General features: G+C 42.6%; 1 protein-coding gene across 1 annotated transcript in view; it reads right to left on the bottom strand.

Moving 5' to 3' along the window:
* The window catches only part of myo1eb (myosin IEb), a 29,458-nt gene extending 7,556 nt beyond the window's left edge, over window positions 1-21,902 (bottom strand). The window contains exons 1-18 of the mRNA XM_083761486.1: window positions 21,622-21,902; window positions 18,051-18,185; window positions 16,687-16,776; window positions 16,507-16,601; window positions 16,199-16,286; window positions 15,715-15,804; window positions 14,784-14,915; window positions 13,681-13,815; window positions 12,638-12,770; window positions 11,530-11,726; window positions 10,028-10,108; window positions 8,059-8,145; window positions 7,874-7,960; window positions 3,748-3,915; window positions 2,471-2,556; window positions 2,100-2,181; window positions 1,298-1,503; window positions 264-408 (exon numbers count right to left, since the gene is read on the bottom strand). Coding sequence (XP_083617612.1) covers window positions 264-408; window positions 1,298-1,503; window positions 2,100-2,181; window positions 2,471-2,556; window positions 3,748-3,915; window positions 7,874-7,960; window positions 8,059-8,145; window positions 10,028-10,108; window positions 11,530-11,726; window positions 12,638-12,770; window positions 13,681-13,815; window positions 14,784-14,915; window positions 15,715-15,804; window positions 16,199-16,286; window positions 16,507-16,601; window positions 16,687-16,776; window positions 18,051-18,185; window positions 21,622-21,624 — 2,040 coding nt within the window. The 5' untranslated portion in view covers window positions 21,625-21,902. The remainder of the gene's footprint in view (window positions 1-263; window positions 409-1,297; window positions 1,504-2,099; window positions 2,182-2,470; window positions 2,557-3,747; window positions 3,916-7,873; window positions 7,961-8,058; window positions 8,146-10,027; window positions 10,109-11,529; window positions 11,727-12,637; window positions 12,771-13,680; window positions 13,816-14,783; window positions 14,916-15,714; window positions 15,805-16,198; window positions 16,287-16,506; window positions 16,602-16,686; window positions 16,777-18,050; window positions 18,186-21,621) is intronic.
* Between the last annotated feature and the right edge of the window lie 441 nt (window positions 21,903-22,343).

The following is a 22,343-nucleotide window of genomic DNA, read 5'->3' as shown; positions in this document are numbered from 1 at the left end:
CACATTGACAAGCAACACGTCGCATGATAAAATGACTTGTCTTTTAGTTCTACTGGATCGCTTCTCCATTCGGTATATGTTCTATTTGTTGACGAAATTGTCAATATATTTAGTCTCAGTTTTAGTCCTCATAGCTTGATTTTTATTTAGTTTAAAGGTACTTGACGAATGTTTTTCGTCATAGATTTGGTCGACGAAATCACCCCAAAGCACTGTATAGAACACAAATGCTGTGGTACTGTACGCGTGTGTGGTGAACATACAGACTCTGGAGCTTTGATGAATATCTTGCTGCGTCCCAGTTGGTACTGGTCTGAGTCCATGTTCACAGAGCGGAGGATGTGAACCACCCCCTGGCGCTCCTCGCCCTGCCAGCGAGGCCACGTCTCCCTGGTCAGGATGGCATACCTACACACACAATATTGCAATGTTAGCCTGAGCTGTAGACCAGATTCTACAAATGTCTTGTAGATCCTAATAGTTAAAAAAAAAAAAACTATGTTGCTATATATCAGTGCTGCTCAAAACCTAATTTCATGTCAAGGACCCCAAAAATTATCTGTAATTGTCAGCGGACAAAATATGTTTTGAGAAGGGCTGACCCCCGGAAGCAAGGATTTGAGTTAAAAATGTTCGATCTGGAAATATATCTATTTACAGATTTGCAAAACATCTTCACAATTTCCCAAAATGATGCGCTACTGTATGAGGTTGTAGATCCGCTATTTTTTTAAAGTCGTGACACACACTTAACACTCTGATTGCCCTGGTTTATTTAATCCATTAAATCATAGCGCCTAGTGATTTATAGTAGCGGAGCACTTTTACCGACGGACCGGATGTTATCCCGGATGTGGATGTAGCAGCTAAATGTAGCCAAAACACTATAGAGCCGATCGACAACAACGGGAGGTATGATGAAAACTAACGCAACTAGCGACGGGACCGCGGTGGGCCGTCTAAGACACTTTTATTTGAATTGGACGGGATGATTTAGATCAAGAGTTATTAATGCTTTAAGATTTTTGGTCTCGTCGGCTAAACTGGGGGGGAACATTTCCGATGACGTCTCACTCGTCTCAGCAACTAGGCTGTGGAGCGATGCCATCGGCTTTGATATCAATAATCTTCGTCTTTTGGATAAAACGTCGTCCTGGGCGCTGGGTGTTACTAATTGACAGGACGGTGAACTTCGTCCTTGGACGATCGGGGTGTTAACATCTGTAGCTAAAATCTAAAATAACACGGATGCTTTCCCGGGTTTTACACAGGTGAAGAGTGTAAATGTTGTCCTGACCTTTGCAGGAACTTGCTGAAGACCCTCCTGAAGGCGTAGCCCGCCCTGCGGACCCGGATGTTCTCCCTCAGGCCCAGGTACTCCACCTGGTGCTTGGCCCTGGAATCCTCCCAGTCGCGAGCGCGCTTGGTCTCGTTGGGCTTGATGCAGCGGATGTAGTGGGGGGTGCAGCGCATCAGGGTCTGCACCAGGTTGTTGGCTTGTTTCTGCGCAAACGAACACACCCGCACGGATTTTAATGCACAAATAAAATCTCAAGACATGCTGGTTTCTATGGAATCCAAATGACTGAAATCAGTTGTGGTCAGTAGTTGTAATCCATGCATATGCACGCACATGCATGCACAATACGCTTACTATACACTTTCAACCTTGCAAGCTTGTCCGCAGCTAATATAACTATGATCCCAGTGCTCATTGGCAGAACTACCATACCATGTGTCGAACATACAGTACGCCTCTCCATGATACCATGTCAATTATAGCATAACCACTTGGAATATTGTCTCGACTCCTATTGCATCATCAATTACTGCCAGGAGGTCACCTCGCCGTTAACATGTATCAGTCAAACAAGGCAGTGCTGAATTCAAGTTTATGTTACTGGATTGCATATTTCTGGACTAAAATGTTTTCAGAAAGCCATTTTAGTTTACTGTTTATCTTTAAAATTAGGTCATTCATAACATTCCCACCATGTTTGTTTAAATCATACATTGTACGCGAAAAATTGTTTTGGCATGAATAGGGATTGGCACCTCCAACCCTGACAGTGTTAGTGCCTTGCTCAGTGAATCCTGACCTTGATCTTACTGCTCGCGGTGGAGGGTCTGCCTCTCTTCTCGGCATCCAGGTTCTCAGGAAACAGGTCTCTGATGAACGCACTGGCAAAAGAAGACACTAGCTATGAATATACTAATTGTCTGTATGTAAGTTGAGTGAATCGTTACATGCCTAGTTATGAACATCTAATTAGTTAGATGTAATAATGTAATAATCATTTTCAAAAACACAGAAAACTGCGCATCTATAAGCCCATATCAAACAAGTATGTAATCAGTCTAATCGATTTAGTTAATTATAAAAAATTATCCGTAATTGTTTTGCATCAATCGTTAATAATAATCACTAAGGAGTCCATTCCATGACTCCAGATTCCAGTTCAGTACTTACAACTCACTGCTCTGCATCAGCTCGATGATGTCATTGAAGAGCACGTCTCTGTTTCGCTCACAGAAGCCACAGACATCATACGACACCTGACGAGACACGGTTCAATAATGTACACACACACACGGTTCAATAATGCACACACACACACACACACACACACACACGCACACACACACACGCACGCGCGCTCCTGTGAATCAGGTCCTTCTTGCAGCTGGCCCAGGTTCGAATTGTTTCATAGATGTCCCCTGTTCTCCATTTTCCCTCGAGCTGAACCAAGGCCTGGCCCATGCCTTAATTTTGAGGCCCTTTGAGAACTCCACCGCTGGGTTCTGTATGAACCGCAGCTCGAGTGTGACAAACAGTACATGTGTGAGTACCAGGACACTATTATTAATAGACGATTCTTGAAGAAAAAATTAAGTTTGGAGCTACTAAAATACCCGCATTAGAATGAAGACAACTAGTTTCATTCCAACTGTGGGAGGGGTGGGGAAATGGAGAACAGGGGGCATCTATGAAACAATTCAAGGCCAGCATGTAGTATGTTGGGACAGGATTGTAGGCTGATTCAGGGTAAACTTTCAGAAGGTTCCCCTTCCATGACTATAATCATCCATCATCATCTCAGAAACGTCTGACGTTTTCTATATATGAATTTAAGCACATGCTACTTCTGTCCCTTTTTTAGTGTTAGTGTTAAAGCCAACTCTCCACCGTGCCGATATCGGCCCGACTCGGCCGCGGAAGGATTTGGATCGAGTCTCCTGCTGACAATTTATCAATGGCACGGCGGATTGGGGCCTGGTTGGGACTTCTAATAGGACGCCAATCGCCGATCGTGAAAAGTGTTTTGTTTTGGTGTAGATAGAGACTCCGGTGTTGCCAGATTCTGTGAGTGAAACAAGCAACCCGGTTTATTAAAACAAGCCCAAAAGAAGAGACCGGTTTCACCACTTGAGCTATTTTCAAAAATAATCTTGAAAGCAAGCCTAAATAAACTACACTTCCGAAATAAGCCCAAACTAAAGCAACCCACAACTATGAATATTTACAAGCGACTTTACAGATTATACAGAACAAAACAAAACAAACCCAAAGTCGCTTATAATAAGAAGACCTGGCAGCGCTGGCAACAACCGTTTCCGGAAATGGTTCCAAATGTGATGGGACCGATTCCGGTTCCTCAATGTTGGATCCGGTTCCTACGGTTCCGGATCGGATCCCAACCCTAGTGTGTGTGTGTGTGTGTGTGTGTGTGTGTGTACTGTGCATACCTTCCCAGCATAGTGGTGGATGATGAATCCTTTGTTCCAGCTGTTGAAGTGTTCATGGGAGCTGATCTGACTCTGCAGCTTCTGTATCAGAGTCTGGTCTGCACCTTCCCCTTTAGCGTGCATGGTTGCACACACATCATCTAGTACACTCATCACTCCTATGGGGTTCTGACACACACGCACGCACGCACACACACACACACACACACACACACACACACACACACACACACACACACACACACACACACACACACACACACACACACACACACACACACACACACACACACACACACACACACACACACACACACACACACACACACACACACACACACACACACACACACACACACACACACACACCAGCAATAAAAGTGGTGTGAGCAACAACAACAAATAAAGGTTTTCTATACAGTATTCTATGAATTCACTATAAAAGCTCCAGATCTATCTTTCTCTACAATTTAGGCATTTAGCAGACGCTCTTAATCCAGAGCGATTTACATTAAGCAAGAACAAAAAAGCATGGGAATACATCACATAAAAACATTTATCAAAAAACATGCGTAAGCTAAGAAAGTAACAGTGGAATATCTATATAATGAAGCTATACATATAAACTATACATCTATACTACTATGCTATACATATGTACTATGACGTGCTATGACTACATACAATGCAATTATAGTGCTGTCTACATAACATGCTATAAGTCTGTATCAAATGCTATCTAAGTCTACATAAATGCTATCTAAGGGGGTGGGGTAAGTGCTATGGGCCATGATGGAGTCTGAAAAGATGGGTTTTCAGACTACGGCGGAAGATTGGGAGTGATGCTGCAGTTCTGACTGCAATGGGAAGTGCATTCCACAGTTTTGGAGCCAGAAGGGAGAAGAGTTTGGGACGTGTGGAGCGTTGTCCCGGCGTTTTTAGTGAGGGTACTTCCAGCTTCCCTGCGTTGGCTGATCTGAGTGCGCGGGAGGGTTTGTAGGGTTCGATCATACTTGCAAGATATGGGGGAGCCATACCTTTGGTTGCTTTGAATGCCAGCATCAGAGTTTTGTATTCTGTGAGGGCAGCGACGGGGAGCCAGTGGAGGGAGCGGAGCAGGGGGGAGACATGTGAGAATTTTGGCTGGTTGAAGACCAAGCGAGCTGCAGCATTTTGGATCAGCTGGAGAGGCTTAAGTGCACATGCTGGTAGGCCAGTAAGGATGGAGTTACAATAGTAGAGTTTTGACAAGACTGTTGTCTGGATTAGGAGCTGGGCTGATTCCTGGGTGAGGAACGGTCTAATTCGTTGTATGTTATAGAGTGTGAACCTACATGAGCGAGTGACAGCTGTGATGTGGTTTTTGAACGAGAGCTGACTGTCCAGGACAACACCAAGATTCCTGGCTGTTGGGGCAGACGTTACCAGGGCGTTGTCTACGGAAATAGTTAGCTCCCGCATAGGGCAGGATTTAGCTGGGAAGAAGAGAAGCTCAGTCTTGTCTGGGTTCTCTAATCTCTGTTCTCTCACCTCTGTTATGAAATGTGGGAACATTATTAATACAAGCATCTGAAACAGGTTTTCCAGGTACCTACAGCTGGGAGAAGGACCAAGGGGCAGACCAAGGACCAGATGGGGGATTATATCTCCACGCTGGACTTAAAAAGGCTGGGGATCCCCCAGTTAGACGCAGGTTGTATTAAGCAGGTTGTAGTACGCAGGTTGTAGTCAGAGGATATTCATAAAATCTGGGAATACATTTCTTACCAAGAATGTTCTTCACCAATCTGTTTGTAAAGGTGTCTACTAACATATCCCACATTGGTTTCTATTCAAACACCCTAGGGGAATCTTTGACAGCTGCTGAAAGTTGGGGTACCATACAACCATTATAAGGCAAAATGTTATAAATTTCATTATGCTTTAAGTAGCATGTGACATGACAAACTACTAGGGTGTTTTCATGATTCTGAATCCATTCCAAGCATTAGTTTTGCACAAAAAACATTCCTTGGGCTAACAATGCCTTCATCACATAGCCGTCATCACATATGTGATGAGGTCAGCACATTTGGGTCTATGTGTCTATGGCCGTATTTAGCCCAAGGAGTGTTTTTCGTGCAAAACGAATTCTCGGAATGGGTTCAGAATCATGAAAACCCCCTAGTTTGACCCTTAGTTTGGCCAAAAACTCGTACAAAACTGGATTCAGAATCATGAAACACCCCTAGTTTGTCATGTCACATGCTACCTAAAGCATAATGAAATTTAGAACATTTTGCCTTATAATGGTTGTATGGTACCCCAATTTTCTAAAAATCCCCTAGGGTGGTTGAATAGAAACCAATGTGGGATATGTTAGTAGACACATTTACAAACACATTGGTTAAGAAAATTCTTGGTAAGAAATGAGATTTTACATTATACTGATAATATTCCCTGACTAATGTGTCTGGGAAAGGGAAGTCTGAGATTCTCTGTGTTCCGTGTGTTAAGATAACACTGAATCTAATCCAGTGGGGTTCAACCCGTTTCATATCAAGGCCCATTATTTATTGGACCACAGAAAACCATTTAATGAGATTTAGCCTCTCAGACCCAAAACTTTGAATATTTTGTTGTTGTTTGATAAGATTTTGTCTACAATTCAATGGTCTATTGATGTGGTGCCATAGGACATAGGAGACATGACAGGCAAACGTTGATCAAAATAACAATCATTCTACATTGTCGAATTGTGTAGACTTCGTATAAATTAAGTCATGCAGATGTTTAACAATAATTTAACTCTTGAGAGTGTAAAATTAAACCAAATGGACACATATGGATGCATTTGGTTTCACTTTACACTCTCAAGAGTTGAAGATCTAATAAGGGTCCACTTGGTTACCAACTCTGTGTCATTTAGCTGGGGACCACCCGAAACCACCTCAAAGACAAAAGGTGGTCCCCGGACCACTGGTTGAGAACCACTGATCTAATCCATTAAGTTTGGTTTGTAACTAATTAGTGACACCCGGTGACCAAAATATGTTACTGCAGCTATGTTGACCGAAATTAATGAGCCAGAACGTGTTGCGATCAGGGGGGCAGTCAGACAGATATTTTGTGAAGCCACCAAGGAATTCGGGATTTCCTGAAAGTTCATATAATGGCCTGTTGTGGCGCTGTCATTGGGCCCAAAAAAACCCATAGCCCCATAGAAGTCCATGTATTTGGGCCCAACTTCACCTAGACTGTATTACCTTAATAAACATGGTCATGAATACTTTCTGCTTCCAGTCACTAGTTTAAAGTCTCATTTCTAATGTCATAATATTCTTTTTGGAAAATGATGGTCCCATTTATTAAAAGAATGAACATAAAGTCGCGTATGTTCTGAGGGGCGTGGCTACCGTTACAGTCTATGATCGGGATTCCCCACCCACTCGAGTCAAAATAAAAACCAACTAAGAAGAAGGGGGGAAGTCCCGTCTCGTTGTCTGGGCCAGCCAATGGGCCAGCTGGGCCCAAAGCGATTTACAATACAAGGACTGACAGGCTTCATTTTACGTTCATGTTAGACCCGGGGAACGCTTTGTCCATATTTTTTACAGTCTATGGTTGTGATGCTTTTTTGGTGAAGAGATTTGGTGTAGATTAGAATCTACATCAGAAGGACAAAAGACGTCCAAGTACAGTTAGAACTATTAACTAAGACTAGTATAGAGGGTTTAACTCATTAAAAGCGGGAAAGCATCTGTGTCATTTTAGATTAGAGCTAAAAAGCATCATTTTACACAATGGCTATTAAAGAATAGCAGATATACAAGCTCATTGCACGTCACTTCATGCCACGCTACGAGTTTGTAATCTATTTTTTGAAATATCGTGATCATTTGTGCAAATCTTTGAACATATTATTTTAAAGTGAACATGTTTAACTCAAATCTTTGCTTCTGGGGGGTTCCACTCCCTGGAACAATACATATAATTATGGGGGTCCTTGACATGAAAACATTTGAGCACCACTGACATAGCAACATGTTTTTCAGAAAAAGAAAACAAAAATCTGTTTGTACATAAATGTTTTGCATTTGTTGTTCATCAAAACCAATCAGAAGCCAAACCAATCAGAAGCACTCACCAATTTGGACTCGATGAGGTCACACACCACCTTGTTGTTGAAATAGTCGATGGTCTTCCAATTGATTCCTTCACTAACATACTCCTCCTACCCACACACGCACACACACACACACCTGAGTATAGTACACACATCAAATTAATAAAACCATGTTAATACCCACACAGGACGTGAAAGTGTGTTACCTGTTCTGCTTTCAGCGTCAGTTCAATGAAGATCTGCTGCAATTTCTCGTTGACAAAGTTGATGCAGAACTGTTCAAAACCGTTTTTCTGACAGACAGACACAGACAGACAGACAGACAGTCAGTCATGCGTTTCTAGACATTCTAGACACTAGTTCTGTTTAGTCCAGGCCTTGCTTGGTGAACAAATTCAAATGAGTCTTCCTTAGGCATGGGTAGAGCTCTGTAGCTTTGTTAACACTAGGACGTCGGAGCAACCGACCGATTTTGAGATTTTATTTTCTTAGCCCATGGAGTCCAGAGAAAGTTCCCCTTGCATGACTTTGTCTAAATATTCGATTGAAATCATCTCTGTTTTTTTTCTCCATTTGAAACGTTTTGTAAATATGATTTTAGGCATATATCTCCTACTCAGTCTGGCTATTTCGGCCCAATCGACCGCCGTCCCCCTTTCTCCCCCGCACCCGTCTCACACCTCCCTCTCCAGCTGGAGAGTGGAGACGACATTGTTGCCTGCACGCACGCACTTTTCTTTTTTTTTCTTCCCTCTCTTATAAATACATTATTATACACCCAATGAGAATTTACACTTCACGGATTATAGGCCATTTGGAATTAGAACAATCGGTAGAAAATTGGCCGAGAATAGCTCAATTTAAATATCAACCTTTTTGTTCCGCCACTTCATCATGGTGTCCGAGGTGATCTTGGCGTGCGGAGATCTGCAAACTCAACACGGTGAACACGCATATAATAATATAAATGAGGGCTGAGGCTGAATAAATTTGCAAATAACGGTCCGTATGTAGGCCTGCTGCTGTGGATTAATTTGTTCCACATCCTATTCTGGCATATAAATATCGCCAGCTCTTTGTCAGTCAAAAGAGTTCTGTCCGTCCTTCTTTGTCTGTACACTTTTCTACAAGCGACCCGTGGAACTGATTTCCACGCACGCACGGCTATATAAAAATAACAATATATAACTCTAATGTCGTATTTCGTCTGACTCTGAGCAATGTGCCTGGCTCTGGCTGTTATACAATAACGTGTTGTGTGTTGGTGAAAGTCTATTCTCCAGGCTGGGAAGCATATTTGAGCGAGAACACAACAGGCTAGAAGCTAGCTAGCCTAGTTAGCTAGCTGTCTGTGTGTTGTGTGTTCTTTTTTTCCCTCCACCCCTCTTTTCTTTAAATCATAACTCACTAATTCAAAATACCATGTAAACTACGAAATTCGGGCTTTCATTTGGTATATAGATCGGTTGTGTAGCCCCTCTCTACGAAACAGTATCAAGTGAAAAGGAAATGTCGGGAAATCGGTTTATAGTGTAAAAGATTGGATATACTTCGTTCAAATACGGCCGTTAGCACTGTTAATTCAACATCCGGTGTGGGGAGGATACTAAATAGAAACCAGGCATGTCACATTCTAACTTCATTTCAGTTTACCAAACTATAATTTAGTGACGGTGTGAGCGCACGTTATTGTATAACAGCCAGAGCCAGGCACATTGCTCAGAGTCAGACGAAATACGACATTAGAGTTATATATTGTCATTTTCATATAGAGGGGGAAACATTATAGGCTACGCATGTGTTATCGAACACAATGCACAATGTACTGTAGGATGTAGCATTTATTCATATTATACACAAGTAATTTAATTGAAAACAGCCTTTGACTAAGAAAGGAAAGAGGTCGCAATATATTGTTTCCGTTTCGGGAGAAATAAAGTCATTGCATGACAGCGCTTTGTGAGCTGGCAGATGAGCCATTTTCAGGGAGCCACCATGATCAAGTAGAGTGGGGGAGAATGGGGGACGTGGCTCGATTTGGCCGAAATAGCCAGACTGAGTAGAAGTGAATTTTTTTCAGACGTGTTAAAAAGAAAACGTGATAATGAAAACTTCCAACGAAGTGCACGAAAAATGCATAGAAATGTCACACGGATTTCAATACATCAAAATCACCTTGAATATCTCAAATCCGTAGATGTCCAACACGCCGATGTTAAACTCCTCCTGATCCTTCTGTATGGCCTTGTTGACAGCCTGACACACACACACACACACACACACACACCATCATCATCATCATCATCATCTCAACTGTAGTCACAATGTAGGAGATCAGTGGTTCTTAACATGATTTTGAATGGATCCCCAGATGACAGTGAAGTAAAGAAAGGGAAAAAAAATCCATTACTGCATCAAAAGTAATCAAAAAACTATACTATAGAAACTGGTCAAACATTGGCCAACTAAATCTAGCCAATCTACAACACCTTGCAACATGAGGCGTTGTGCGCTTGTACTGTAGATCTTCTATTTTCACAATTTTTATCTGAGTCAAACTAAATTAAATGCCTGTTTGATTTGAAGGAAGGCACTGGACTAGGCCCAGCGCCACAGGGGTGCAAAAGGGTGCATTGCCCGCTTAACGAGACCTCCTTGCACCCCCCATGTGAAAAGTGAGTTTTTTCCCGTTTTTTTTTCATGATTAATTTGTTTCCGTTTGTAATAATGTCAATATTTAAATATATTAAAAAAAAAACTCGTTACTCGGTGGCACGCTATGAGCTTGTAAATCTGGTATTTTTTAATAGCTAAAGTATAACAGAATGCTTGAAACACCAAAAGGGGTTCCCGCCCAAAATGACACACTGGACTGGCTTGCTGCTGCGGAGCTGAAGGTCTAAGGACACACGACAGAACAGAAGAAGATGTTAATCTGTCACACAATCATCCTACACTTCTCCAAACCCCCACACAGTCCACAGCGCCCTCTAGAGGCAGAGGCACCTGTACAGTTATCACACTAGCTGTTTGATTTAACAACGCAATAGCTGTATGACATTTTTAAAAATCACACCTGTGTGAACTGAGTGGTGCAATTCCCCCCCCCCCACACCTCTCTCTCTCTCTCTCTCATTAGCAGGCAGCAGGCACAGCACTATCCCTCTCTGTTTCTGGCGCCCCCTACTGGTACTAATAAGTCATATACTCGTGCTCATGACAGACCACTGATACATAGATACGCACAGACATTGCTGGTTGTAGGAGTGGTTGCACCACTCAATAACAACACTTAGTGTACACCATTGACATTTTTGACTGCACCCATAGACTATCATTTCACCCTGGAGCCGCCCCGCACTGGACCAAACTAAACTACCAAAGTCAGACAATGAAAGCCTTTTTTAATAACGGCAAATAACATGTCGTTTCGATGCCAATACACCGAAACGCTGTAAAATCCTCAGTGATCATTTAACTCAAAGAGTGTACAAATGGAACCAAATGGACCCATTTGTAACTCGAGTTACAGACTCGTGAGGGTCCATTTGGTTCCTAACTATCAATCATCTAGCTGGGGACGCCCCTGGAACCCCTTCAAGGACCTGTGAGGGTCCCCGGCAGGAACCCTACACTGAGAACCAGTTTACCAGATGGATATCAGAAGTTGAACTTACGTCCACCAGGAAGTCGAACAGGCGTGAGTAGAGCGCTTTGGACAGGGCGTCTCTGGTGAAACACGCCTGCTCCGTGTTCAGGGTCACCGAGATGACCTCGGTCTTCCCGCCCCACTTGCTATCCATCACCCTACTGGTCAGCTTGGAGCACAGCCCGTCCTGACTGATGCCTAACAGATAGGCTGGAAACGCCAGGACTGAGGATGAGAGGGGATTGATGGATTCATACTTTATTAGTCAGAAATGTAAACAGCACAAAGTACAGTCAGACATTTAGGCTAAAAGAATAACACAAAAACGTCCTGGGGACTAAATCCAATTTCCATGGTGATCCTGTATTCATTCATCAGCATAAAAATTATACAAGAATACCTGCCATCAACAAAACACTATTATGTACAAAGGAGAAAAGGAATGTCACTTCATTTCTTTTTTTAAATGTTTTTTTGTGGCTTTCGCCTTTATTTAATTTTTTGAGTGGTGCAACCACTCCTACAACCAGCAATGTCCGTGCGTACTGTACCTATGTGTTGTTCACCCATGTGTTCATTAATGAGCACGAGTATATTAATTATTAGTACCAGTAGGGGGTGCCAGAAACAGAGAGAGAGAGATAGATAGTGCTGCAGCCTGCTCTGTTGCCTGCTAATGAGAGAGAGAGAGAGAGAGAGAGAGAGAGGTGGGGGGGGAATTGCACCACTCAGTTCACACAGGTGTGATTTTTTTATGGAGGACAGGAAAAGGTCAAGGCAGTAAAGGCCGTCGGGATTGGGAGTCGAACCCGTGGCACACTGCTAGACTGGATTACCAGCCAAGGTGCCTGGACCATTGAGCCATGGCCCAGGCCATGTCACTTCATTTCTAATGGAAATTTGCGTTTACGACCCCTTGTGGTCTCATGATAGATGATGATAGGTGATGATGATGATGAGTCATTCCCCCTTTGACTATCTTTAAAAAACAATCCGATTTTGAATCCTGTCTTCTACCCTGAGCCATCCCAGACTAGCAAAGTGTGTCGGAATGAAGTTGGTCATGGGCTGTGTGTGTGTGTGTGTGTGTGTGTGTGTGTGTGTGTGTGTGTGTGTGTGTGCGCGTGCATCCTTACAGTCTTCACACTCTACAACAGCGTAGTTGTTCTCCTCTCTGAAGGCGATGTTTCCCAGATGAAGAACGGCAGCAACAATCTGTAGAACTGTGTCCTGTTCGTCTCCCGTCAGCCCCACTACAGACATGGCCTCCTGGTGGACAACAAAGATATACACACATTATATACAGTATTAGCATAATACATATAGTCGTCATATAGCCGTGGATGAAAAGGTTATTTACAGGGTTGACCTGAGCCAAAAATGTTTGAGAACCACTGTATTAGACTACAGAAGTATTTTAACCACAGTAGATTTTATACACCAGTTTCACATAAATATCGGAAAAATAAATGATTGCGTCTAAAATTCTAAAGTAAAAACTTATTTTGATATGCTATGTAATTGCTTCAAAATGTGACAGCCAAAAGCAAAACTATTTTAATATGGAGGAGGAATCATCACTTCCTTTGTCTGCAATAATCAACTGCTTGCTTTATGTTATTGTTTGAACTATATCAACAGAGTTTTTCTTTACAAATTAATTATTTGTGGAGGTCGTGGGTTGAGCTACGGTTTGGGGCGACACACACACAACAACAGAATGCAGAAACTGAACAACAAAAATACAGTGATTTTACAGTGAAAGCAAACAGTGGTTTATCATCCGTCAACAGTCTGGGAATTGATGTTTAATCATCATCATCATAATCATCATCATACTATAATTCTAACAATGTCTGTCTGTCAAACACCGCCGTAGCTCCTCATTGCCTGCACCAATCGCTTTTCACACAGGCATTGACCATATGAATATGGAGGGCGTAACGAAGCCATTTATTTGATTTGACACATTAATGATTATTAATGAATTTATTAGTGAATTAAAAACGCACCAGGCGCAGTACCCCCACGGCCACAAGGGGGGGCAAATATCTCACAACGGGTAAGGGCTAGTGTTTTAAACAGAGCATACATTTGACAGGCAGACAGACAGACAGACAGACAGACAGACAGACAGACAGACAGACAGACAGACAGACAGACAGACAGACAGACAGACCATGGTATCAGAGAACTCCTTCTTGTCGTCCATATCCTCTACAGTGTAGGTTCCAGACTGGTTGAGGTACAGGTAGTAATCGGCCGTGGTGATGCCCAGGTTCTCTCTCTGCTCGCCACTCGCTCCCTGCAGCAGCTACAGCGATTCATGGGATTTCTTAGATTTTGTATTTATTTAATCATGAAATGTATGACTTTTTTTAATGATGATGAAAAAGAAAAAAAGGAAAACAAAAAAATAAAGGGACATTTACTTGTCAGCTACCATACGTTATGTAGAATGTCAATTATGATTGACACAGTCCCATCCAATCACCTGCCAAGTAGCTTGAAAAAACGTTGTGAAATAACCCACAAATAAGACCAGTGCACTACAGTAGTACTAGCAGTAGTAGTAGTAGTATTAGCAGTAGCAGTACTGATGAGGTAGGCCTATTTTGAGTGTATTATTTACTTAAAGGGTAAGGCAGATAACAAACAACTTCAGATATTTACATAGTAGTCCATATCCATATCTAAAAAAATAACTAGTGGAGGAAGTAGCTACTTGTAATCACTTTACTATAGAATCAGAATCAGCTATATTGTCACATCCCATCAAGTAAAACAGTGGGTGAAGTTTTTGTGCATAGTTCCCATCGTGTCATATTTTAACAATAACAACATTATTATTGAATGACAAATGATAACATGTACTGTGTTTCACTTTACAGCAGTAGTAGTAGTAGCACTGTTGTAGTAGCACTACACTGTACACATGTAAAATAAACGGCATAAACAATAAATTAGTTTGACTCTTCTACAAAACGTTACTGTCGTACGTGCCAAGCTGTCATTCTCTTGTATTATATCGTACTTGTATTATTTATATATCGCTATCCACCTCGGAGGAAGGTCTGGTGCGGCCGGCAGCGTTGGTAGGCCAATCAGAGGCAGGCGGGGCATTACCATGTCTATGCTCGGACGTAGAATAGATATACACAGTACCACTGGTGGTACTTGAGCCACCCTCTGGTGGTACGCAGAGGAGTGGCCCAAAAAAGGAGAAAGAAGACTAAAGTGGACAGTACAGTACAGTACAGTACAGTACAGTAGTCGTAGTACCTGGTAGTAGATATGGAAGTTTCTCTCTTCTTGGTTCTGGGAAACCACTCTGGTTTTCTCCAGCAGGAAGTTGGAGATCTTTCCTCCGTCTGGTTCTCCTCCTCGGCTGAACTGGATATCAAAATACTTCCCCTGCAACAGGCAGTACATCACAATCAGAATCACTGGTTTACAGGTGTATAATCAATGCATCTACAGATTTACACATAGTAAATTGCACGTACATTTCACATATCTGCCCGGTACCTGAGGTCAGTGTTAATTTTTGCGGCAGATTCTGATTTAGTCTTAGTCTTTTGAATAACACACAATTTAGTTTTAGACCTATTTAGTCATCTGAAATTGTTTAGTCTTCTAAAGCCCTAACCACACCAAAGGGTCAAGACGGTTTTAGCGTTGTCCCTGCGGTGTGATAGGTCTTGTTGCACGTTGAATTCAATGACCCAAACCACACCAAAGGGTCGAGACGGTTTTAGGTCAACGTGCAACAAAACATATCACACCGCAGGCACAAGACTAAAACTGTCTTGACCCGTTGGTGTGGTTAAGGCTTAAGTCTTAGTCAACAAAATCAATACTGCCTGAAGTAAGACATATGTGGCACATAGTCCACGTAAGATCACTGTCATTGGACAGGTATAATCCACAGGTAGGTCCATGAGAGCGATCGATAGCTCTTCCTCATGGACCAATCGATCGATTGATTACTCAACCAACCAACCAACCAACCAACCAACCAATCATGTGGCAGTCAGTAGCTTTCAATGTGAACACACCTTGAGAACTTCTTCGATAAACAGAACAGGCGCACTGCTCGTTACATTTGTATTTTTTGTTTAGGTCAATCTCAGCCATTTCTTTTTTGTTATTTGTCTGTGCCATTTATTATGAATTTTACACCGTCCCATCCCCAGTTGACACTGGTACTTACAAAGCGACTGGAGTTGTTGTTGCGAACCGTCTTGGCGTTTCCAAACGCCTCCAGGAGAGGGTTTGACTGGAGAATGATGTCTTTGACGTGCTAGACAGACAGACAGACAGACAGACAGACAGACAGACCATTTGACATTAGAAACACGATGTGAAGGACTGAAGAAACCAGAATAAAAAGAGATGATATTAAATAATAAGAATCATCATCATAAAATACTTCCCCATTAGTTATTTTGGAGTATTTATCAGTGTACATTTGCACATTATATGTGAATTGTGTCCTCTCCATTTAACCAATCCTAATCATTAGGAGCAGTGTGTGCCATTAATACAGCACCCAGAGAGAAGGCAGGGGTATATTGTCTTGCTCAGAGACACTTTGACATAATATACCAGGGCCAAACAGGAGGTGGATATGAGTGTAGTGTAACAGTAGAGGAGGTTCAAAGGAAGAGGTTCCATTAGAGGTGGTGTAGACTTACCTGGACTTTGCTTCCTCCTCCAGATACTTTAGAAATGTAACTCATGATGTATTTGGCTGCAACTGTTTTACCTGCACCACTCTCCCCACTACACACACACACACACACACACACACACACACACACACACACACACACACACACACACACACACACACACACACACACACACACACACACACACACACACACACACACACACACACACACACACACACACACACACACACACACACACACACACAGTTTACAGATTGTTACAACCTTTAAAAAATGAATAATTCCACTTTATAAATTCATGTTCCTACCTGATAATGACACACTGGTTCTCACAGTCGATCATCATGTTACGGTACATGTTGTCAGCTAGCGCATATATATGAGGAGGATTCTCATACTGGGCCTGAGGAGAGGAGAGGAGAGGAGAGGTTGGGGCTGGTGTCTCCAAATGTAGCAAAACAAGGTGTGTTGTATGTGCGTGTACTTACAGCTCCCTGGTACAGCTCTACCTCTCTCTCAGAGAAGTACGGCAGCTGTTTAAACGGGTTTACTGAGATCAGAACCGACCCAATGTATGTCTGAGGTCAGAGGTGAAGGAACACAAACCACCTGGCTGGTACCAACATAACCAGAATTTAAGACTGACTGATTGATTGATTGAATAATGTATTAGTCAGAAATGTAAACACCAACACAAAAATACATATCATCAACAAATATTAAACACTGTCTGTAATGTACAAAGGCAAGAAGTGGAAAATAATGTCAACAGTGAATGTCACCCCCTTTCTTTGAGAAAAATGTGTTTACCATTTACTAGGGTTGTCACGATTATTACATTTTACTTGAGGATAACTACAAGCTAGCGGCGTCATCAGTAGCTCACATCAAAAAGGTTCATTGTATCATTGCATTGCGCCAGAATACCACCACGCCGACAGTGTGGTTCTTTGCTCACCATAGACGATGTTGCAGTGTAATTGTTGTGGTCTGTGGTCAGATATGGATGGTCAATGCACGTCTGCACCATCAATGTAGTGACCACTTGGCACTTATCAGAGATGTTTAGACATTACAAATCACTGTGGGGAAATGTATGCTAATGTCATCTTAGAAAGCAATACACCGTAAGGGGGGGGGGGGGGGGGGGGGGGGTATGTTTCATTGCTTCTGGTCAGACTGGATTAAATACATGCTTTTCCTTTTGGGAAAATGTAGACGGTGTGACGTTTGGTATTTATGTTTGATAATGTCTTATGTATTATGCATTATAAATGTTATGCATTATGTAGGCTATGTATGTTAACCATGAATAAGGATGTCTGTAAGGATGTATGTTAACAATTAATAAGGAGTTTCGAGATCGTCTTGACGGAACATACAAAAGACTCCTCATGCGTCCAGAACCTATCATGGAAGGACCATCCCACTAAAGCTCAGATTTATGGAGGCATCCCCCCAGTGCTGGACACACAGACTGGAGACTACCCTGCCCATCATGAGGAGCAAGACCACTCACATTTCCAGATGTTCTGAGTAGGGACACAGGACTGACTGTGAATGAACTTGGTGTGGCAATGAGCAACAGAGACCAGTGGAAGCAGCTTGTGTCGCAGATCTCGAGGGCACTTGAATGTAGATGATGATGATGATGTTAACTGCATTAACCCAGGAGGGCTTCCTTTTTTCAGTTGTCAAAAATAGCTGAATGTTCACCTATAATGACATGCCCAGAATAGGGATGCTGCTAGGGGGGTAACGTAGTAAAAGTGGTTAAGAAGATGCCTGTTTATTGTTACCCTGCTTGCATCATTTCTATATAGTGAAATTACATGGGCAGGTTTAAGGATACAAAGATGTAGTCGTCCATGTATCTCCTCTTCAGGTTGTCTGTGATGGCGTCCTCACTGATCTTAGACAGCAGGACCATGTCGTCCACACCTGACACCTTGACATTCTGAGTCTGCCAATGGTATTTCTCCTTACTCTGACACACACACACACAAAGACACATCACACAGGGATATAATATGAACCGGTGATCATTGCATTTTCAAACCACAAATCAAATGTTGCCACATAAAACCTTACATTGAGACGGCCTCTTCCAACTACAAAAGCAGTTTATTAGTCACATGATTGTATTCATGTGACAGTCAGTGTGTAGTGTGTACCCAGCCCCCCACTTGTCATCTCCATTCAGACCACATAATGTGTCAGTATCACATCAGCTCCACAAAGGCATGCTGAATCTATGGAAAAAGGGCGCTTATTTCCTATCGATTCATTATTCTATGTATGGTCTACTAAACAAAGTAGACCATACATATCTAAACAAAGCAAGACTTAAGTCTAAATAGCCCAATTGCATATATTAGACACAGCATTGTTGTAGTCTATGCCAACGTGGGGTCGGGAGACAACCCAGGAGTCCTTGAAGGGACTCCCAGGGGTACCCATATAATATTGATAGTTAGGTACCAAATGGAACCATGCACACCCATTCGGTTACATGTATTCCCTCTCAGAGTTAAATGAACACTTGCATTTTACAATGCAAAAAATGCGTGTCAAACTGGGGTACTTGAAATTTAAAAGGTTGAGCTGGTGTAGACAATGCCATACATGCTAGAAGGACATCTATCACTGTCATATACCGTTTATAACCTGGTTAAATGTCAGGAAGGGAGGCTATTATGATGGTATTATGACACTGTCGAATCTAAGCACTAGTACTGTACTGTAACTGTACAGTAGCCTATAATAGTACTATAGAACAGTGGTTCCCAAACGTTTTAGCTCAAGACCCAAAAAATAATTTGTCCGGCACTAGTGAAGCAGATCTACAAGCTCACAACATGTCGCTTCGTGCCATGTTGTGTGCTTTTAGATCGGCTATTATCTTATTTATGGAATTTTAGATTTTTCTTTGATTTCTTCATAAAATTACTGAAAAACATTAATTTAATTCATGAAAAATGTTGCTTTTTTGGGATATATATATATTTTTAATAATAATTAAAAACAAAATGTAGGAAACAAAAAAAAAAAAGGGTCCCGACCCAGTGTTTGGGAACTAGTGCTACAGAATACATTAGATTAGATAATACTACTCTGAGGGCAATTTACTACAGTAGTCAGAATAGATGCCGTTTCATGATAACTGTTACAGTATTCTTGTCCTGAAGGGATCTGAATTCCCAGCATTCCCGTGTCTCCTGGGAGCAGAGAGGATCAGCTCTGTCCAGACACGCTCTCCTCACACATCATCTACCTACCTCTGAATCCTGACGCTCCCTACCAGCTTACCACTAAAACACTGGCCCTCCCTACCAGCTTACCACTAAAACACTGGCCCTCCCTACCAGCTTACCACTAAAACACTGGTCCTCCCTACCAGCTTACCACTAAAACACTGGCCCTCCCTACCAGTTTACCACTAAAACACTGGCCCTCCCTACCAGCTTACCACTAAAACACTGGCCCTCCCTACCAGCTTACCACTAAAACACTGGCCCTCCCTACCAGTTTACCACTAAAACACTGGCCCTCCCTACCAGCTTACCACTAAAACACTGGCCCTCCCTACCAGCTTGCCACTAAAACACTGGCCCTCCCTACCAGCTTACCACTAAAACACTGGCCCTCCCTACCAGCTTACCACTAAAACACTGGCCCTCCCTACCAGCTTACCACTAAAACACTGGCCCTCCCTACCAGCTTACCACTAAAACACTGGCCCTCCCTACCAGCTTACCACTAAAACACTGGCCCTCCCTACCAGCTTACCACTAAAACACTGGCCCTCCCTACCAGCTTACCACTAAAACACTGGCCCTCCCTACCAGCTTACCACTAAAACACTGGCCCTCCCTACCAGTTTACCACTAAAACACTGGCCCTCCCTACCAGCTTACCACTAAAACACTGGCCCTCCCTACCAGCTTACCACTAAAACACTGGCCCTCCCTACCAGCTTACCACTAAAACACTGGCCCTCCCTACCAGCTTACCACTAAAACACTGGCCCTCCCTACCAGCTTACCACTAAAACACTGGCCCTCCCTACCAGCTTACCACTAAAACACTGGCCCTCCCTACCAGTTTACCACTAAAACACTGGCCCTCCCTACCAGCTTACCACTAAAACACTGGCCCTCCCTACCAGCTTACCACTAAAACACTGGCCCTCCCTACCAGCTTACCACTAAAACACTGGCCCTCCCTACCAGCTTACCACTAAAACACTGGCCCTCCCTACCAGCTTACCACTAAAACACTGGCCCTCCCTACCAGTTTACCACTAAAACACTGGCCCTCCCTACCAGCTTACCACTAAAACACTGGCCCTCCCTACCAGTTTACCACTAAAACACTGGTCCTCCCTACCAGCTTACCACTAAAACACTGGCCCTCCCTACCAGCTTACCACTAAAACACTGGTCCTCTGGTCCCAAATGTTTTAATGTCAAGGACCACAATAACTCTTTCTTTCCCGCCTAATTTTTAACCAAATTCATTGGTTCAGACCCCTTAAAAATACTTCTTCTGGCCCTGAACTGGGAAGTGGGGACCAAAGTGGTCACTATTCAGGTTGGAAGATGCAGATGTGATATAAATCATCGTAATAAATAAAGAATGGAACCAGTTCTAGAACCAAAGTTCATTTTTGGTGGAAAAGGGGTCTGAGAGTGTACAAATTAAACCAATTTGTATACTTTCTCAAAGTAACAATCCTGTAAGGATAGTTAGAATCCTTAAGAATCCCAACCCTACATTAAACCTGCAGTACTAGGTTCTGGTAGGGATCACCAAGTTGACCAACTATATGTCCTGGCTGGTAGGATATAAAACCAGCAGTAGAGGTCCTGGTAGGAGATAAAACAAGCCGTACTAGGGGTCCTGGTAGTATATAAACCAAGTTCCTACAGTACTAGAGGTCCTGGTAGTATATAAACCAAGTTCCAACAGTACTAGAGGTCCTGGTAGGATAGAAAACCAGCAGTACTATAATTCCTGGCAGTCTAATTCTATACAAACATAGGTTGTATAGCCTGCAGCCATGAACAAGTGTTTATGATCCTTTTATTGGCTAGTCATATAGGCAATCAACTGAGTTGACTATTGATTGATGGACTATTAAACTTTTTTATTTAAGCAGTTTTCTCTTTAGATGACAGATCTCTGATGGATATTAAGGAATTATCTGACTGTCTGTCAGGAATAGCTACACACTGTCATACTGCTGACACGACATTGACATACGGGTGTGAAGTTTGAACTGAAGCAATTCATAACAAAGGCTATATTTCTAACTTAAGACATGTCTGCAGGTACAGATAGGGGCAGAATGTGCACATTAATTCGTAGCTTTGTGTGAATGTGAATGTGAATTAAACAAAGTCTCAAAGAGTTGATCTCACCATGTCTGCGTGCTGTTACTTCCTGCTCGTTGAGAAAGGATCCTTCAGGTACAGAGAGAGAATAAAGGAGTGTCCTCCTCCCGTCGACACTTCAAAACAAAACTGTCACAACATGGTGAAAACTCTCACTAAAAACAACACTTGATCCGTTTATCTAGAACACATCACAGCTGATGTCCCCTCGATGTCACCGTGAACGCTGTGGCTACAGATTGTGTCAGATTTGTCACATTTCCAGATGTGGAGCGGCTTATTTGTGTGGAGGTTTGGTTTGGACGGAGTCCCTGTTGAACATGTGTGAACAGGTAGAGAAACACCTTCACTGACTCACAAGTTCACAACCGCCTGGAAGTATGGGTAGTGTAGTTCCGGAATCTATACATCCCATGGCCTGGAGGGACGACATGGCCCTGGCCTGCATGCCTGCATATCAACTGTCAAAAGTTTCACAGAAGCCAAAAGTGTGAATTAAAAAACGCTCTAAAAGAGCACATGTTTTTATTGTAATGTTTGTAGTACCGTATATTTGTCTATCATGTTTCAATGAATTGAATACACTAGACCGATGCCAACGATAGAAGTTGGAGATTCATGCCCCAGCAGCCACCACACCACCGGCTATGCAATAGGCTACCTGTTGTACCCGTGTCAGAGTACCCGTTCCACAGTTCCACCCATCTGTCTGTATCCCTTTTATGCCCATATGGAGATTTCTGTATCTG

This window comes from Protomyctophum parallelum (assembly GCF_964188405.1).
Source record: "Protomyctophum parallelum genome assembly, chromosome: 3".
NCBI lineage: Eukaryota > Metazoa > Chordata > Actinopteri > Myctophiformes > Myctophidae > Protomyctophum > Protomyctophum parallelum.
Note: the sequence above shows the minus strand (reverse complement) of the source record. Positions and strands in the feature narration are given on the sequence as shown.